At 41.6% G+C, this 19338-nt stretch overlaps 2 protein-coding genes across 4 annotated transcripts in view; both read left to right on the top strand.

The window, feature by feature from the left end:
* The window catches only part of dlgap2b (discs, large (Drosophila) homolog-associated protein 2b), a 55409-nt gene extending 52043 nt beyond the window's left edge, over positions 1-3366 (top strand). For 2 of the 3 annotated variants that reach the window (XM_029002283.1, XM_029002285.1), the window contains exons 11-12: positions 165-317; positions 1246-3273. In XM_029002283.1, coding sequence (XP_028858116.1) covers positions 165-317; positions 1246-1461 — 369 coding nt within the window. In that variant the 3' untranslated portion in view covers positions 1462-3273. Of the gene's footprint in view, positions 1-164; positions 318-1245 lie in introns of all 3 variants that reach the window. The other variant, XM_029002284.1, reaches the window with a different exon arrangement.
* A 3364-nt stretch (positions 3367-6730) lies between these two features.
* On the top strand, positions 6731-10378 carry selenot2 (selenoprotein T, 2). Its single transcript, XM_028953008.1, has 6 exons — positions 6731-7063; positions 7401-7511; positions 7669-7795; positions 9007-9094; positions 9246-9383; positions 9942-10378. Exons 1-5 carry the CDS (start codon positions 6831-6833, stop codon positions 9350-9352), a joined length of 666 nt encoding a protein of 221 aa, XP_028808841.1. The 5' UTR covers positions 6731-6830; the 3' UTR covers positions 9353-9383; positions 9942-10378.
* The last annotated feature ends 8960 nt before the right edge of the window (positions 10379-19338 follow it).

The raw sequence follows: 19338 nt of genomic DNA, 5'->3' as shown, positions 1-19338 counted from the left end.
CTTAAACCATCAATGGGACGAAAATCATAACCACAGTTTAAATAACACAACACACTTAATTCCACGTGCAGCTTCAGGCATTTGCGGGGGAAGTGTTTAAAACTGTTCCAATATGAACATGCAGACAGCATGGTGCAATGTTTTAAAATTGCGTGTCCTTGCAGGACCCCAGCGCAATGCCCAGACCCACCACTCAAGACCTGGCTGGCTTCTGGGACCTCCTCCAGCTGTCAATTGAGGACGTCAGCACGAAATTTGAAGAATTACAACAAATCAGAGGCAATGACTGGAGACTTGTTGAAAGCCCAGAAAAGAAGGTACAATTTTTCTTTTTTTCATCTGTGCCAATGACGTGCCAAAAGCAGGAGAAATGTGGCATGTCCAATGTCATTTAATGCAAAGAAACAAATAAAACAAAGACATTGTGCCCCTTTGTGTTGAGGCGTGAGCATAGGCAATTATAACATACACAAAACAGGCATGGTGGCCAAAAACACAAACTAGGCACTGTCTCAGCTCATAAGACAGCCGGTTAACATAGCAGATGAGCAACAATGGAGCAGGGCTTTAATAGTAACACCAATTAAGGATCAATCAGGCTGGAACAGTGACAGAACAGAGATATAGTTCCACCAGAACAGCCAATGCATGACAAAATATGCATTCCTATTATAGATTGTGACCATTGTCACATTCTGTAATGGCTGCTTTGACAAACTCAAACTGTTGTTTGTCATTGTGATAGACAGCAATAAAGATAATAAAGTGAAGTGATTGTCACATGTGATACACAGCAGCACAGCACACAGTGCACACAGTGAAATTTGTCCTCTGCATTTAACCCATCACCTGAGTGAGCAGTGGGCAGCCATGACCGGCGCCCGGGGAGCAGTGTGTGGGGACGGTGCTTTGCTCAGTGGCACCTCAGTGGCACCTTGGCGGATCGGGATTCGAACCGGCAACCTTCTGATTACGGGGCCGCTTCCTTAACCGCTAGGCCACCACTGCCCCTGGAGCAAGCACAGCACACGGTGCAACAACGAAACGTGTCCTCTGCATTTAACCATTACCCTTAGTGAGCAGTGGGCAGCCATGACAGGCGCCTGGGGAGCAGTGCGTGGGGACAGTGATCTGATCAATGGGACCCAACCCTTCTGTTACGAGTCTGCTCGTTTACTCTATTATGTAATTACAAGTAAACAGGTAACACAATTTTTTTTTTTTTTTTGGTGTTTTTTTTCTCAGGACACAAAATGGCCACCACCTCTACCCAAGCGGGCCTCTAAAGGCCGTGGTGCTGTGATTCGTGAACGTTCCCTCGACCTGCAGGACCGGCAGCGGCAGGAGGCTCGGCGCCGGCTCATGGCAGCCAAGCGGGCAGCTTCATTCCGCCAGAGCTCCACCTCCGAGCGCGCAGACAGCATTGAGATCTATATTCCTGAGGCACAAACGCGGCTCTGAGCGACAGACTGTTTCACACCCCGCATCTCACCATCTGCTTCATGTTTATATCCATAAAACAATATTCAGCGCATACGGTTTATTATTACTATACCAATAACAGTTACTCGATCTATAACGGAACATTTCACAATGCAGAATAGTATTTATTTTCTTTATCATTTCTCTAAATAATTCTATATGAATTGCCTACTTGTATAGCATTTGCTGCTTTTTTACACATCAGAAAATACAGTTATTTCCTAAATCTCACCAGCCATGGTCTTCGGTGCTTCGGTAGAATGAATGAAACAAAAAAAAAAACCTTTATTGATTGATTTAAGATGGCTTTCAGCCTTCATGTATACCTGGCTGAACAGCGGTAGCTGTGTTTCACCTTAGGGCTCTTGAGGAAATCTTGAGGACACTTTTTTTGTGGAAGGTTTTTTTTGTAGCCATGTTGACGCACTTTGTTGAAATTTGGTCTGTTTTAAAACAAGCAATTTATCGGTTAACGGTCAAATATTCTCAGATTGAAAATAATACACATCTGTGGATTTGTCTGATGTAGAACCTATGTGTAAAATTATAACAACCCCCCCCCCCTCCCTAAAACGCCACACTCAAAGCAATAATATCTAGACCGAAAATCGAATAAGGTTACATCTGAAGGAGCCAAGATGGCCGGAAAATGTCACATTTACCTTCCTGAAATATTTTGCACCATCTGATCCATTTAAAAAGTATTAGTATACTTCTGCTATAGTCAATATGAAAACACAGATTTAATATATCAAATATTTGTATGAGAATACAGACGTCTCTACATTTTTCAATAAACAATAATGCATTTAATGCTTTATTATGCACCTCAAGTGATAATAGGTACCTGCTCATATTTCCAAGGGAAATGTTAGTATTTTATGCTGACTTAATATCATTGCAGTTAAATTGCAAGACTTGCTAAGGAGTCGTCTCAAGGCTGGACTTGTTTTTACCAGTCCGGTCTCGACCATTTCATGTCTTTCACCCAAAGTCGGTCAAAGGGGGTCATTTTGTTAGAAATAACATTAGTTTACTTCGTGCAGCTGTACACCTGACAGACTGGCAGAAAACCTTATGAACTGTATCGGACAAATAGGTGCAAAAGACATTTTAACTCAATGAGTGTAAATGGTGCTGCTTTTTATTCTCAAAAGTTTGTCCTTTACCCAACCCTTTGTCCACAACAGCTTAAACCTCATACAAACTTTTTAACAGAGACCTTTTTCTTACCTGATGATTCCCATGCTTCCGGGATCAATGTAACAAGGACAAACAATGAGGACATATTTAACTGTTTTATATACATTTCCTTAGACAATTAAAGCATTATGAAATGTTTAATTATTGTTTCTACCAATCACCCACCCTCCCCATCATCTGTAAAAGGGAAAATGGATAAAAAGCATGGTTAATACAGTAACAGTGCTAGAGAAATCTGTCCATTCAATATGATATTTCTGTTATGCTCTTGTTTTCATGTAATACTATTTAAGAGTTTATTCAATGTAGGCAGTCGAATTTAACAGAAAGTAAATATCTTCCATATTTCAGTCATCCATACGTGACAATATGTTGTTGGATGTTTCAGAATGAACTACATACTAACCTGTGCATGATCATTTACAATGCTACTTCCATCATGGATTTCATTTAAATCAGGCTCCTACATTGAATAGCACTCCAAAATAGCATTCAGGTTGTTTTAGTTGAGAAGCCATGTGGCTTTCTGTAATTTTTATGGATTTTTTTTTTCAAGATTAAAACAATAAATTCAATTATTTTGTACCAGACAGCCTTAACACCTTTTAAAGCAAAAATGTTTATGAATGTATTTCACCTGTTATTGCAAAAATAAAATAAACCATTGGATGCAAATACAAACGAGAGACATAAGGGACACTGGTAGGACACTGAGGTGGAAGTCTGTAGAAGTTTGGTGTGCTGTGATTCAAATTATGGTGTAGTCTGTTGAAGATTGAATGACGAAATACATACAGATTCATGTATGGCAGGTGCCACCTATTGTTATGTAGGAAATGCACAGATTTCACCTTGTCGCTGTATTCTAATGCTAAAGGCCAGGCGATGCATAAGAAAAAGCTTTTTTTGACAAATGCATTTATTCTAAAGCAGTGCACAAATTCCACAAATTCACCTATTCCACTCATGTTCTTATCACCACATGGTCCACACTTTGGACATGCTTGCACAGGTCCATAATTTTATAGCTTATAAATATGTGTCTTTGGTTTAAAGACACGATGAAGGTCGGCATGATCTTCTTTTGGTTAACAATACATAAGTGTATGAATTAATTACTGTGTATGGATTACGATTTGTATGTGCCTTTTCCACACAATTTTAGTGTGACAGTCAGTATTCAGAAGGTCTGTGCCAATATTCTATATAAACTATATAAGATCACAGCAGTCTTCGCAGGCCGGCTTTTGTCGTTTGAATTTTAAATGTTCTGTACTGGACAGGGACCAAATCGGGCCTTTTTCAATTATTCACTTGTGATCACTTGTGAGATTAATTGTCTGTATTTCACTCATCCAATAATATGTAGTATTCCAAACAAAACAAACAAACTCTCAGCATCAAAACTAGAATCACATTTATTAATTATGACTCATGAAATTTGGCTCCAGACAGGTGATGTCGGCCAGACGATCTGTATTACACAGCTTCATAAAACAAGCAGTAAATTTAATAAATTAAAAGCTGGCCAAATCACACAGAACAGAAAAGCCACATAGCATTGACAATGCAGGACAAGGGTCGTGAGGGAGAAAAGCAGCTTATAACGAGTTGTAATCTCCCACACTGAATGAGCTGCAGCTCGGGAATGGTACAACCCTTGTGTGTGTGTGAGTGGTGTGCAGCACATGGCTAGTCCAGGTTTGAACCTGTGATCATTTCATGCATTGGAGTAATTATTATAAAACCTGGGTCCTATTTGGAGGTCCCTGGTTAAAAGTTTTACACAGAGTGATTTATGCATCTAGAAAGGAGCTGTGGCAGCTGCAAACCTCAATCGATCCAGGGTACATCATCTTAAGCTTAACCTGTGTCAGAAGACAAGTATCTAAGTGGACTTTTCAAACTGTCCATTTTGGCACCATATGTGCCATTTGACATTTATTAGGACCCAAACTCATTTATATAACTTTACTCGTCACTGTTGGAGTGTCACGTCCGCGAGGTGATGGGGTAAGGAAGCGCAGAGGTGGGACATTCAGGGAAATGAGACATATTAACAAACACAAATCAAACCGGCGCGAGGGTCGAAAAAACAGGGGAAAAAGGGCGAGAATAATAACTAAACCGCAGGCGTGTGGCGATTGCCAGAACTGAAAACACATAAATCATACGTTGTATGGTCCACAAAAATGTCGCAGTCCCAGCCGGCTGCTCCAAAGTTCCTTATAACCACCCTTCTGATAGATCCCAGGTTTGTCTCCAGGTGCAGCCAGTCCTGATATGGAGTTAATCACTCCATCTATTACAACCTTTTTAGGTATTATAATATAATAATTATTTAATGAAAGTTACAGTAAAATAAAAAAGCTTTGCATCATAAAACAATCAATACAATTCAATAGAAAGAGCGCTCCCCGCTGTGCACTGGTCGTTCTTATTTGTAATTTACATCGTTTGATGCTAATGTAACATGACCAGTAGTGCTTCTTATAGCTTTATTTCACAGTTGTTCTCTTTGCTCTGAAGTGATTGGAATTGTGTTTCGTTTATGCAGATTCAGTTTTTTGGAGATTCTGCCCATTAAATGGAAATGTGTTCAGTGGGTGTTTAAACCACTTAAATGGCAGCACCTCTGCGCTGCCCCCAGGATCTGGGTCATTAGGCCCAAGGGGTTTTAACAAAACTCGGTATTTTATAACTGAGTGATATTTTTTTGTTGCTACTTTATTTGTGCCATAGTGAACATAAATAATAGAAGTGGGGTTCAAACGTTGTGGCAAGTTGATTTAAATGTCCACTACCCCCTGGCGGACTCATTTTGACACCCGCGCTCCACCTTATTTTTTACCTGTTCCACCTGTTTGCACGATATCGGAAATTTAAACTATTGTATCGGTAATATTTCTAACTTGCTGTACTGCCTGCTGTCCTGGCTTGTACTGTGGTAATAGTCTGTGGTTTCCAGGGGTGTCTCTGTCCCCAAGCGTTAAGGTTTCAGCCCACACGACAATGTCACTGTTTTTATTAACGACAAGTAGGATGTTGAGGCACTTGAAGGAGTGTTAACTTCATATCTAACAGGGGCAAGAGTGAGATTCACTAGGTTGGCGGAGGGCAACAGGAGACCCTGCCTCCTCGGTTGCCTGGGAGCCTGGCAAGGGGCAGGGATGGGAACTTTTTGGGGGGGCTCCGATGTCTGTGTGGGAGGGACTAGTGGAGAAAGCGCGCACCTGATTGTCGAAACGGTGACGGCTACTGTCCTATAGACGCCTATAGAGTGTTGGTGGCTAAAACCTGACTGCTTCATCTTTGTGGCATAAATATACAGCACTGCAGCCTCCATTAGGACCGGTTCAGTGGATTCAGAAAATGCTGGCGGGTTTTTATTTATGCTTGGCACCTTCCACTGTATGAAGGAGGGCATTGCCTGGTTGACACCAGAAGCAGGGCTTTTCATCTTCTGGCAGCTCACTTCATTGATGACTTCATTGATGGTAACATGAAAGCATGTTGTAAGTCGCTCTGGATAAGGGTGATCCGGAGGGCCGGCTCTGTTCTAGGATGCCCTCTGGACCAGGAGAATGGTGGACAACATCTCCCACCCCATGCAGGAGACCCTGTCAGCCCTGAGCAGCTCCTTCAGTGGCAGGATGTGGCACCCACGATGTGGGACGGAGAGGTTCAGAAGGTCTTTCCTGCCAACCGCCAACAGATGACCACACATCCAGTACACCATCTCCACTTCACTTAAGTGCAATATGTCTAAAAACAATTCATGGTTTTATTTAGCTATTTTAAGACTATTAATTTGCTTATTTGTACATTGAACTTTTTTGTATTTTACACTCAACATATTGTCTGTGCTATTGTTTTTTTATTTTATTTTTTATCTTGTACTGCCCACTTCCTACCGTGACAATGTACATTTCCCACTTGTGGGACTATCTTATCTTATAAAACGACTCTTTTGAAATAAAGCTGAATTTGTTCTCCCCGGTCCAGTAGGTGGCGCGACTGCGCTGCACGCCGCCCGCCGCAGCCGCCACCCGCCGCCGAAGAAGCCGAGTTCGGCCGCTGTCGCTGGCGCGGCGTCGCTTCTCCAGCCTGCGCGGCGTGAACGGAGCGGCCTGCTACTCGCCGCCATGGCGGAATACAGCCAGGCCGGCATCTTGACGGCGCTGCTCTTCTTCTCCGCCGTCACGCTGCGGGACGTGTACCTCGGTCGCGGCGTGACTCAGCACCAGCAGCAGCAGCAGCAGCAGCAGCAGCAGCAGGCCGCCGAGGTGGCGCCGGAGAGCCTGCTGGACGAGCTCCAGCCGCCGAAGCCGAGCAAGCACAAGATGTACGCCGGACCCGTGCTGCGGTTCCAGTACTGGTACGCGAAATGCGAGCGTGAGGCCATCACGACTCGTGAATATTTGATGGCGGTCCGGATTTAGAAGCGGCTCCGCGGTCGGCACCGCATGCACGTTGTCTCCCGTTACAGGCGCCGCGCCGGGGAACGATTTTCCCCGCAGTGTCGCCCACTGACGCGTCACCGAATTAACGAATTCATTCTGGATTACGTGGGAAGCAAGAATCCTCCACGCAGCGTGCCACGCTATGGCGTCAAAACGCGTTTACCGCAACACAAAAAAATCAGCTTTTTTTCTCTAGTTTTTGAAGTAAGTGATATAAATTATTATATACTCTCTTTTGTTTCATTCCCCCAGCATATCCTGAGGTTACAGCAAGGTGTTCCAGGAGTATTCCCGGGCCATCGGCCAGGTGTACCCGGACATCAGGATAGAAGGAGACAACTACCCCCCCAAAACCTTCAACAAGTGAGTGTCCGTGACGAAGGGACCGAAGGACGATCTGTCGGTGGATCGACGGGGACCGTTGTTTTCTTTGCCCTGCCGCGGGAATGTGTTTTTCTCGTTTAACTGTTATACTTCCGCGTGTAACGTGTCGCGTTGTGTTGCATCGTTGCCCCTGTAGGTACATGGCAAACTTTGTTTCCTACTTCAAACTTCTCATCATCGCCCTGGTTGTAAGTGGACAAAATCCTTTTCAGATGTTTGGAATGGCGACGCCAAGACTGTGGTCATGGGCCCAGGACAACAAGGTACGTGACCAACCAACCACGTCCAGGTTAGTGGGAGTAGCCTAGTAGGTCACACGCTCGCCTATGGACCAGAGGACCCAGGTTCAAACCCCACTTAACCCTGAGTCCGGAGGGACCGTCCCTGTAACTGCTGAGCGTCTCTGGAGGGAGCGTCCCTGTAACTGCTGAGCGTCTCTGGAGGGAGCGTCCCTGTAACTGCTGATTATAAGTCGCTCTGGATGCTGTAAATGTCAACTAAATGTTCATCACTCATCAATTCAGCAGTAGGTTGTAGTTGTAGTTTTTCCGTGCACAGTGGTAGAAAATAAGATTATTCGAACAGACAGAGCAGTGGAGAGCGAAAGGTTAATGATGAGTTTTTTTGTGAAATACTACTCTGTGGTTATGGGACACTCTGTACTGACATTTTGAACCACTTTGTCACATGATCATGGGTGAGTGATGCTTCAGTGCATTTTTTCCTTGTTTTGACGTTACTTCCCTGCTTCTCAAATTAAAAAAAAAAATTTTCATTGGATTAAAAATCTTTTTCCTTTTCTGTATTATGTAGTACTGATGGTCTGCAAAAGTGCAAATAAAGAATTATTCGTATGTGCTACGTATGTGTATCCGTACACAGTTGTGTTGTTAACGTTACTTGCATCCGTACTGTGTTGTTAACTGTAGTGTGTACTCCTTACCACCAGGGGTCAGTGTCAAGGCCACAAACCATGTATATGAATGAATGAATGAATACCTGTATCTGTTGAGTGTGAATCTCACAACACTGCCCCTATAAAATTACACAGGTACTGCATCCATATCTGTAAACGTTGTTTATGTGCACAAAGAACACAGGATTCGGACTGCGGATGTATGTACATATGTAGTTAACAGCATGCATGTTTCTGCCTTTAGAGTCATTGAAAAAATCATTGAAAAATGTGTAAGAACCTTGATTTATAATATTGAGTTATCTCTTTTCATCTGGATTTGTTGCCCTTATCCAGAGTGACCTGCAATCAGTAGTTACAGGGGACAAGTGTCTTTCTCAGGGCCACAATGGTAGTAAGTGGGATTTGAACCTGGGACTCTGGGGAGTTCATAGATGAGCATGTGACCCGCTAGGCCACCACCAGTTTTGGACTCCACTAGACTTTGGAAGTTTTCTTGCAGTTATAGGAAAATGTATGTATTGGAATATCACACTTATAATGTGTTTTATGTTTCAGATTTTCTCTTGTTTGATGGCATTCTTCCTGAGTAACATGCTGGAGACCCATTTTCTGTCTACTGGAGCTTTTGAGATCACTTTAAATGGTAGGCACAACTACCAAAAAGTTGGTGTCCTTATGGTTGTGGGGCGAAATGGTCAATTTGGTTGGGGGAGGATACAAGAAGCTACTTTCAGGTAGACTGACATGTTTTTTTTTATTTATTTCTTTTTCCCTCTTTTCTTTTTGTTTCCAAGATATTGTCGTTTGGTCCAAACTGCAGTCAGGCTATGTACCCAACATCCAGGAACTCTTCCAGATACTTGATAATCATCTGAAAATGAGCCAAGGCAACTTTCAGTAGTAGTGCTGTGAATCTCCAAGTAAAATAATTGGTAAGTGAATGGACATGGTATATCTCATGCACAGAAGTCATGTGATCTGGCATTATTATACATGTTCTTGTCTGCCTGTGGTTTATCAGTGTAAAATGCAGCAAGCAAATGTCTTTTTATACACATAAACACTATAGGGCTTTATATAATGTAGAGGGGGTGTGGTGGCCTAGCAGGTATGGAAGCGGACCGCTAATCAGAAGGTTGTCGGTTCAAATCCCGAGTTGCCACGGTGCCACTGAGCAAAGCACCATCCCCACACACTGCTCCCCGGGCGCCTGTCATGGCTGCCCACTGCTCACCAAGGGTGATGTTTAAATACAGAGGACACATTTCACCGTGTCACTGTGGGCTGTGCTGCAGTGTTTCACTTTCTCGTTATAGCATGTAATATTAGTAAGGATCTATGGAAATAAAATGAGAACACTGCAGGAAAAATATTAATTTGATTTAAATTTGTCATTAAAATGGTTGTAAAATATGGTACGTATATTCTGGAAGGAGAAGGGACTATATTTATGTTTGTTTTTTTTTTTTTGTTTTTTTATCCAATCCCAGGTAAGATGTTTCCTGATCAGAGCTACTGTTTTGTGGAGTTATGAAGGCCTTCAACGCAAACAGGTCACCTGTGGGTGAGGGCTGGATGTCCCTTCCACAAATACAAGCTTCCTCTGCTCCGGGAAATTATCTGTCCAGCCCCCAACCAGCTTCAGCTTCTGCTTTTTTGTTATTTTCTATCTTTTATATAATGTAATAATGTAATGTTAATGTAAAGTTTTGACTTGAAGTCTGCACTGCTGTCAAGAGTAGAGCAACCTCCATCAGTCCAGTCTTATGCAAAATGTGTTTTCGTGGTTAGTTTAAGGGTGTGGTTGTGATAGTACGTGGGTTCATTTATCACTTTTCCAGCGGAATCAGGTGATTTACTGTTTGAAAATGGGAGAACTGTTGACCTGAATGTTCCATGTCACAATTAAAATCTCATTGTGAAATATTTCATGTTCAGCGTGACTGACATTTGAGCACAGTGTAATCTTGTCTTTAGCTTATTTCTGTACACCAGATAGGTTCCACACTTACCGCCATACCGCCAGTTTAAAAGTAGTGCCCTTTGTGAATATTCCTTTAGTGTTTGGTTACAGATATAAAACTTTGTTAGTTATGGTTAGTCATGAAATATGCACGATCACCGGTTCATATCACAGCATTTCTACGTTTCAATCAATAATTGCATAACATATTTTAACCCAACTGAAACGCATTTCAGAATTCTAAAAATATCAAGAAACCAAAACTGAGTGTGACTGTGACAGTACAACTTTATATTTTAGACAACACATTTTGGTAAATAATTGCACACTATAAGTTCTAACTAGATTGTTCATTCACAGTTCATAACCAGGTTGGACATTAAACCTCCCGATTAAACTTCCCGTGTTAGTGTGTTAACAATCTGCTTGATGAGTGATTATTCTCTCACTTTTAAACACTGTATTTTTGAGCGGGCTGCAGCTTCATTTAGCTCACGGAGCCTGTCCAGCATATAAAAGACTGGAATTCCGTTCTGACCCAAGCTTCTCTGTGGCTTTTGCGCTGTGGATTTTCCAGCCCCTGCAGCACTTCTGGTCTGCTTTTACACCGTCATTTACAACTAAATTCACTGTAAATGCATGTGCGCTCCACCCTGTGTGTGGTGTGTTGTCTGTTCTGTATTTGCCCTGAGTGGCCAGCAGGGGGCAGCATTCCTGAGCATCGCTTACCAGGTGTTGCCAATATGGACCCAATTGGAGGGAGCTTTAAATTAGCTTTAACAATTTCACTTAATGAGATGATTTAACATTAATACGAGTTCCCATAGCCTGTACATGATCCTGCAGTGGCTGAATTTCAGAAAGAGACTTAAGATACAGTATCGGGACTAACTAAGACCGATAAAAAAGCACAACAAAAAAAAAACGGGACCTTTAATTTGTCTGCCTGCTGATAAATCAAGGCATGAAGAGATATCTGTCCAGTATTAGTTGTTAGCACTTAATATTTAGTGCATTTTGCTAACTTTTGTTGCTCACTGTAAGTTGCTCACTTATGAAATTCATTTTTTTCCATTTGAATTCTTTTGAATTCCATGTCTCACCTAAAACTGTGATTATGGAGTGGATGGGAAAAAGAACTTGCAATTTGATAAATCACAAAAGACAGAAATATGAATAAGTACAGAATGATTAAACACATACAAACAGCACATTCAATATGACATTATATGTCATGTACATTACTGGTCAAAAGCAGTTTTTTTATGGCATTTACCAGACGCCATTGTAAAGAGCGCCTTACAATCAGCAGTTACAGGGACAGACGCTCAGTGTCACGGTGGCAAGTAGGTGGGGTTTGAACCTGGGACTTCGCGGCCTTCTGGTTCACTGGCGAGTGTGTTACCTGCTAGGCTAATACAACAAGTTCAACATCTCATTGTACTCTAAAATGAAAGCACCAATCAAATAAACAAGTGAAATTAAAAAAAAAAAAAAAAAAATCAATTTCTGAGGCAGTATGTTGGTGGGAGGAGATTTTTCGGGGCAGTGGTGGCCCAGCGGTTAAGGAAGTGGCCCCGTAATCAGAAGGTTGCAGGTTCAAATCCCGATCCGCCAAGGTACCACTGAAGTGCCACTGAGCATGTGCCACTGACATGTTTTTTTATTTATTTCTTTTTCCCTCTTTCTTTTTGTTTCCAAGATATTGTCGTTTGGTCCAAACTGCAGTCAGGCTATGTACCCAACATCCAGGAACTCTTCCAGATACTTGATAATCATCTGAAAATGAGCCAAGGCAACTTTCAGTAGTAGTGCTGTGAATCTCCAAGTAAAATAATTGGTAAGTGAAAGTGAATAGACATGGACATGGACTGGTATATCTCATGCACAGAAGTCATGTGATCTGGCATTATTTGGGCCTGTCAGAATGACAGACCATTTACTATTGTGCTGGGAACACGTTTTTGGCTCCCTGAGGCTAACCGCTGAAGCTAGCGACCTGAGGCGCTAGCCCGGAAAATTGGGAAAAAGGCAAAAAAGGACATGTCTTACACTGAAAGCTGCCACGCAAAGACCATGAAATGCACAGGAACAACGGAGATGACATATTGTTTGTTTTGGTAGGTCGTACAGCCCACCCACAAATCGGGTTCAAAGTGTCAAAAGTACAGTTTACTATTGTGCAGAGGAAGAGGTTTTCAGCTCCCTGTGACCAGCCGTAAAAGCTAGAGACACGTGAGGCGAGGCGAGGCCGAAGGCACACAATCTGACATATTGGATGTGTTGCTACCACCAAGAATTGTCAGGAAAACTTAGAAAAAAAGGAAAAAAGCAAAAAAGGCCATGTCTTGCATTTGTGGCTGCCACACTAAGACCGAGAAACGCACAGAAACAACGACAAGGTCATGCCGAAGGCCTGACCCCACCGCACGAAATGACATATTGGTTGCTTCGTTGGGGACCACAGGACGGCCACAATTTGTGACAAAACTATTAAAAATGTGAAAAAAATTGGTTTCTTAAAATTTTGCGATGACATGGTTCACAGAACACACATGACTATTCGTTCCGCACAGTTTGACATATGGCTTGGCTCGGTCAGATTTACGATCTGCGCGCAATTCCCCAAAAAGCGTTTTCGGAACGCGTTTATTATCCTAGTACAAAATTTGACTTTTTTGGACTTTGTGTCCAAATGGTTTGACATACAAAAATGTTTTTCATGTTGTCTCGTAGATCTCACCAAGACCGACGGTTTTACATATGGGTTGTCTCTGTCTGATTTATGGATCAGCCACAATTTAAAAAAAAAACAAAAAGTGCCAATGGGCAAAAAAAAATATTTATTATTATTTCGGACTTTTTTCGGCACTTAATGCGGGTCCTACCGAAGCACGCACACATCACAAATGCTACATATCAAAAATTACTTTATTGTGCGAGGTGTGCTATTACTTTTATAAGCGATCGGACTGGGCGTGGCCAAGCTATTAACGTTCAAACAGGGTCATTTCCCATTGAAATGTATTGAATGCTAATTTTAGCATTGAAAGTGAAAGTGAAAGTGAAGTGATTGTCACACGTGATACACAGCAGCACAGCACACAGTGCACACAGTGAAATTGGTATCATTTGTAAAATGGGGCCCCTTTTAAGTGGTACTGCTACTGTGTCATTGCCAGCAAAGGGGTCCTACAAGGGGTACTGATACAGCAGCAGCGCCAGCACTGTGATTCAATGGAATCTCAAACCAGCAGCTTCATTAGGATGCCAATCAACCACATTATTAAGACCCCTAGTCCTTCAGCCAGTTTATTAGGGATGCACTGTCCTTCTGACACTTCATTAGAGACACCCTGTCCTTCGGCCGCTTTATTAGGGATGCCCGGTCCTTCTGCCACTTTATTAGGGACGTCCTGTATTTCGGCCACTTTATTAGGGACGCTTTGTCCTTTGGCCACTTTATTAGTTACGCCCTGTCCTTCGGCCAATAACATGCTACGCCTTGAGCTAACATGCAAATTTTTTCAACATTGTCCAAACGTCACCAAATTTAACATGACGCATCTTGGCCACGCCCTGTTACATTCTTGATGTTAGCATGCTACCATTAGCATGCTAACATGCTTATTTTTAAACATGCTCAAAACATCACCAAGTTTAACGTGACGCATCTTGGACACACCCTCTTAGCGTTTTTTTTATGTTAGCATGCTAGCATTAGCATGCTAATTTTTAAACATGCTCCGAACGTCACCAAAGTTACAGTGATGCATCTTTGCCTTACCCTGTGACCGTTTTTGATATTAGCATGCTAGCAATAACATGCTAACATTCTATCTTTTCAACATGTTCTAAACGTCAACAAATTTCACATCACTGCCTGCTCTATCGGATACTTTAATAACACCGCCTGATTTCACAGCTGAGACCAACGCCCGGACAGGCCCAATGACTTCACTTCACTTTCTCGAACATCTCTGGAGAGATCTTAAAATGGCTGCACCAATGCTTCCCATCCTTCAGAGGTGCTGCAAAGAGGAATGGCCAAGGATAAGTGTGCCAAGCTTGTAATATTCAGAAAGACTTGCTGTAATTGTTGCCAAGGTACATTGACAAAGTACTGAGCAAAGGCTGTGAATACTTATGTACATGTGATTTCTCAGGTTTTTTTATTTTTAAAACATTTGCCAAAACCTCAAGCAAACTTTTTTTCATGTTGTTATTATTGGGTTAGTGTTGTGTGTTGAATTCTGATGGAAAAATGCATTTAATCCATTTTGGATCAAGGCTGTAACATAGCAAAATGTGGAAAAACAGATGTGCTACAGGCTACAGACACTCAGCGTTGAAAAGCTGATGCTAATCATCTGGGCAACATTCGCTAACAGCAGTCATTTGTGTCAAACAAATTGTGAATTTGTTATGACATTAAAACAAAAGATGACTTACTTTGTGCTTGAAGTGATGCGTGCAGCAACATTCTTTGGGTCAGCAACATTTTAGGGAGATTTCATTATTTAGATTAACTTGTAACCTTCTTATTGTCTTACATTTGTATAGAAACTACAACAGTGTGAATAAAAAGATTGTATTCATAGTTGGGGGTCCTAATGAACCAGAACTGATCACTTCATCGATGATAACTTGAAAGCACAATGTGCAAAGCACGCTCTGGATAAGGGCGTCTACCAAATGCCACAAAACCCCCATAAAATTAGAAAAAGTAAAGAGTAATCTTTATATGACAACGATGGTAAAGCATTCCACTCACCTGTTTATAACCTACAGGACCGATTAATTAAATAAATTAATAGAGCTGAATTAGATACTAGTCTACATTGCTCTAAATTATGTTGCAAGGATAATAATATATATTGAAATGTTATTGCGCTGGAAACAATTAGAAGTACCTGGCAACTGGTGAAGAAAACCGCGCCGAATTCACACGAGGCGTTTTACTGCCTCCTAGCGTATCGTAGTGGTACAACACCTGCTTAATTATTATTAATTATCATTAAAGTGTGTAGTTATGTCTGTAATCTTTGTATTTATATGTGTATAAGATTTAGACTATGTCGCATATTGATGTTTGACTGTTGTGCTTGAGAGACACCATCGACTGGAATCAAACTGCTTGTATGTGTTTGCTCCCAGATTCTGATGATTTCACATAACGTGCTGTAAGGTCATGTGGGGCCGGGTATCGTGTTGGCAGTGCAAGGAAGCTTGAGAACACAGACAAAACTAATAAAGGCTTTATTATCCAAAGTGGAACTTTGGAATAACAAAAGCTTCTTTAGTTATAACCAAACGTCCAGTTATAAATATTATAAAATATTTAGATGTAATAAATAATAGTTTAGATTTTTTGTGTGACATTTTTGTGTGACATTTTGGCTTTGAAAGAAAAAATATAAATTATAAATAAACTATATACAAATTACAAATGTACATGGTTAGGTTAGGTTTTATTTGTCACATACATGATGTACACGTGCAACATGCAGTGGAATGTGTCCTGACCGCGCCATACAGACTGTGTCTTACGGAAATAATATATATACACACAAACACTCACATTAAGTTTGGGAAATTGTTATTTACATGAGTGCTTTTCCTATTTGCTCTGAATTTTAATAAGTAAAAGTTCCCTTTTATGTTACTAATAATGTGTGAGAAAAATACAGCATTTTAATTAGTTTAATTCTATTTATTACCCCCAAAATTTAGACAACAACAGGGATAACCCCAAATAACAAAAATAAATGTTGTTGAGGCAATGCATTCCACTCTTCCACAAGTGCTACACACAGTTCTGCCAGGTCACGTGGGGGTGGGGTACATTTACATTTATGGCATTTATCAGACGCCCTTATCCAGTATTTACAGGGACAGTCCCCCTGGGACTTAGGGTTAAGTGTCTTGCTCAGGGACACGATGGTAGTAAGCAGGATTTGAACCTGGGTCTTCTGGTTCATAGGCGAGTGTGTTACCCACTAGGCTACTACCACCCCATACGATCGTTCGTCGTACGTCAGGTACGATCATTCAGTCTCTGCTTCAACTGGTCCCAGACCTGCTCTATGGGGTTCAGGTCAGGGGACAACCAACTGAAATCGAGCTGTGACAATTCTGCCATGATGTGGTTGAGCATTATCATCTATGAACAGAAAGTCAGGGCTGGGCTGGTGGAATTGGGGGATGATGATGGGTTCTATGATGTCTCTGAGTTAAGAACATGCAGTGACTGAGCCATGTACAATAACCAAATCTGTTTTGCGCTGACTGGTAATGCCTGTCCAGACAGTGGCACCTCCTCCAACAAAGTAAACCCTGGGGACCATGGTGACCTCAGCTTATCGCTCACCTCGCCTTCTCCAGCAAAGCTGACTACCATTGAAATTGATGTCACATTGATAATGTGTTTCTTGGTATTGGCCCCAATTTAAAGCGCACCTGTACACAATGAGACCATTACATGGAAAACACAGAATGAGGTGTGTCACTCACCCCAATACTATCCCAAAAATGTCTGAAGTGAAACAAACACCGAATGTATGACATCCACTATGTCTCTCACAATATCCCTAACTTATTGTGAGTAGTGTATATAAGAAAGTGAAAATGAAGTGATTGTCATTGTGAAACACAGCACACGGTGACACAACGAAATGTGTCCTCTGCTTTAAACCATCAACCTTGGTCAGCAGTGGGCAGCCATGACAGTGTTTTAATGTGACAAATGTGACTGTTTACCCCAGATTTACCTGCAGCACCTTCAACTCATCTCTCAGCCACACACCCAGCCATCCATGCAATATTTATTCATCTCAGGTTTAACATTCATTGTATGAAAGACTGTGTGCATTATTTCCTACTATTTGCAATACTATTTAATGTTCTTACCAGGTACTAAAACATTGAAACATCATATGTAGTTCTCTAAAATCACATTTTCACTGATTTCTCATTACGCAATATTGCTTATTTTTGTGTGTTGTGCCAGTAATTACATAAGCAATTTTCTTCATGGATCAATGAAGTATCCTGATTCACAGCTCATCACAGGCAGAGCGGATCAGGGTTAATCTTGAATAAAGTCTGTTTTACCAGATCTGGCCGAATTACCTTGTCCTGTCATTGCTTTTGTTTAGGGCCTTGTTATGCTGTTAAAAGCCGTTTTCCCTGAACTCCGATTCCCAGTATCCCCGGGGGCATGGGCCTCCGCATCTGGTCACCTCGCTTTCCCGTACCTCGGTTGAAACATTTATATTTATGGCCCCATCAACCAACCTGGTTGCTCGGCTAGGTTCCATAGGAAATTCTACATTGAATGACTTTTCACAAATGAGGCCTGGAGAACAGATCCTTGCCACGTTCTCCTGTACCAATGCTTAGACCTACAAATATTTAATCACTGGAAGGTCATTTAGAAATGTTTTTTTTGTTTGTTTTTTTGGATGGGAACCATTTTAGGTGCTTTAAGAAAAAAAATCTAGATGTTGTTCTGTTCATGTTGTAGCTGGAAATGTCTGCTACTGACGGAACATCTGCATATGTGTAGACAAGAACTTAACCAGCAATTATTAGTTCCAGTGGAATGCGGTTTATTAACCCAAGTCTGTCACTTTTAAAGCTCCATTCATTAATTAAAATGGGTTTTCTCTATTTTAGAATGGCTGGAAGCAGATTTACAGAAGCAATAAAATGGGCTAACTTGGTCAAATAATATTTTGTATTCTTTTTTTTCTGTTTTCGTTATGGAAAACAAGGACATTTCTAAATGGCCCGAAACCTTTAAATTGTACTGTACATGATTGTTACATGATTGATCATGGTTAGGGTTGTTTTGATGGATTACTGAGCGGCTTTCTGCCACATAAATCATTTAAAACGCATATTTTTGTTGAGGTTCTGGGGATGTCGGCATGATGGAGAACAAGACCGAACACGAGTCCGCAGATTTCAAGATGTCGCAGTTTAACGTCTGGCCACTGGGTGGCAGCAGGGCGCGAGGGTCCGCGTCACGACGCCATGCGTCACGTTCTCTTCTCACACGGCCACGCAAATTTTATTACTCCTGATAATGCAAAGAAAACTATTCATATTCATCCCCCCGATGCCGCTGGTTTCATTAAAGGAAAAAAAAAGTTTATTTCCAACCCTTGCTTTTGGGACGGCGATTCAGCATAACGGTGCCGTACACACGTACTTAAAAAAAACACTTTCAGTGTAAATCATCCATTGTATTACGGTTACGTGATATCAGTGCCACATTACTGTATTGGAATGCAGTGTGACGACAAATGTGTGTAATCAATTATTTTGCCAGACCCGTTTAAGCGTAAGTGGCTTTAAAAGGCCGTGCGGGTGTCTGAATGGAGTGGATGACGTGTTAAAAAACTTCGCTTTTTGCTGCAGAGCTTGCGGAATAGCAGTTTTGATTCTGAACACACACACACCGTCTTATTTTATGCCGCCGGGCGACGCGACGCAGCCCTGCAGCCGCGCGTTCCGCGTAGATTACCGCACTGCTGTGTTGCCAAATCCGTCTTTTCTACGCGAGAACTGACTTTGACAAACAGGGCTTATTAGGCTGGTAGCAAAGAAAAAAAGTCTTCTTCCCTTCTTCTTGTCCAGTTTTGATGACCAAATGTTTTCTCCTCATAGTGTGGTGCCCCTGTGAGTAAGCATGTTTGGATAAAATAGTAAAACATAGACATAAAAAGGCTTGTTGGCTATTGGAATGGCTGTAACACAAATAAAACATAAACATTTCTGTTGACTGATATCTGAATTTAAGCGATAACGTTTTATTTTGCAACAATATAAATAATTTAAGTTCTGCCTTTCTGTATTATAAATCCTGCGTGAATACAGAGTACATAATTCTTGCTTGCCAATAGTTGTCACCGTCACAT

Source organism: Denticeps clupeoides, chromosome 14 (assembly GCF_900700375.1).
Source record: "Denticeps clupeoides chromosome 14, fDenClu1.1, whole genome shotgun sequence".
Classification (NCBI taxonomy): Eukaryota; Metazoa; Chordata; class Actinopteri; order Clupeiformes; family Denticipitidae; genus Denticeps; species Denticeps clupeoides.
Note: the sequence above shows the minus strand (reverse complement) of the source record. Positions and strands in the feature narration are given on the sequence as shown.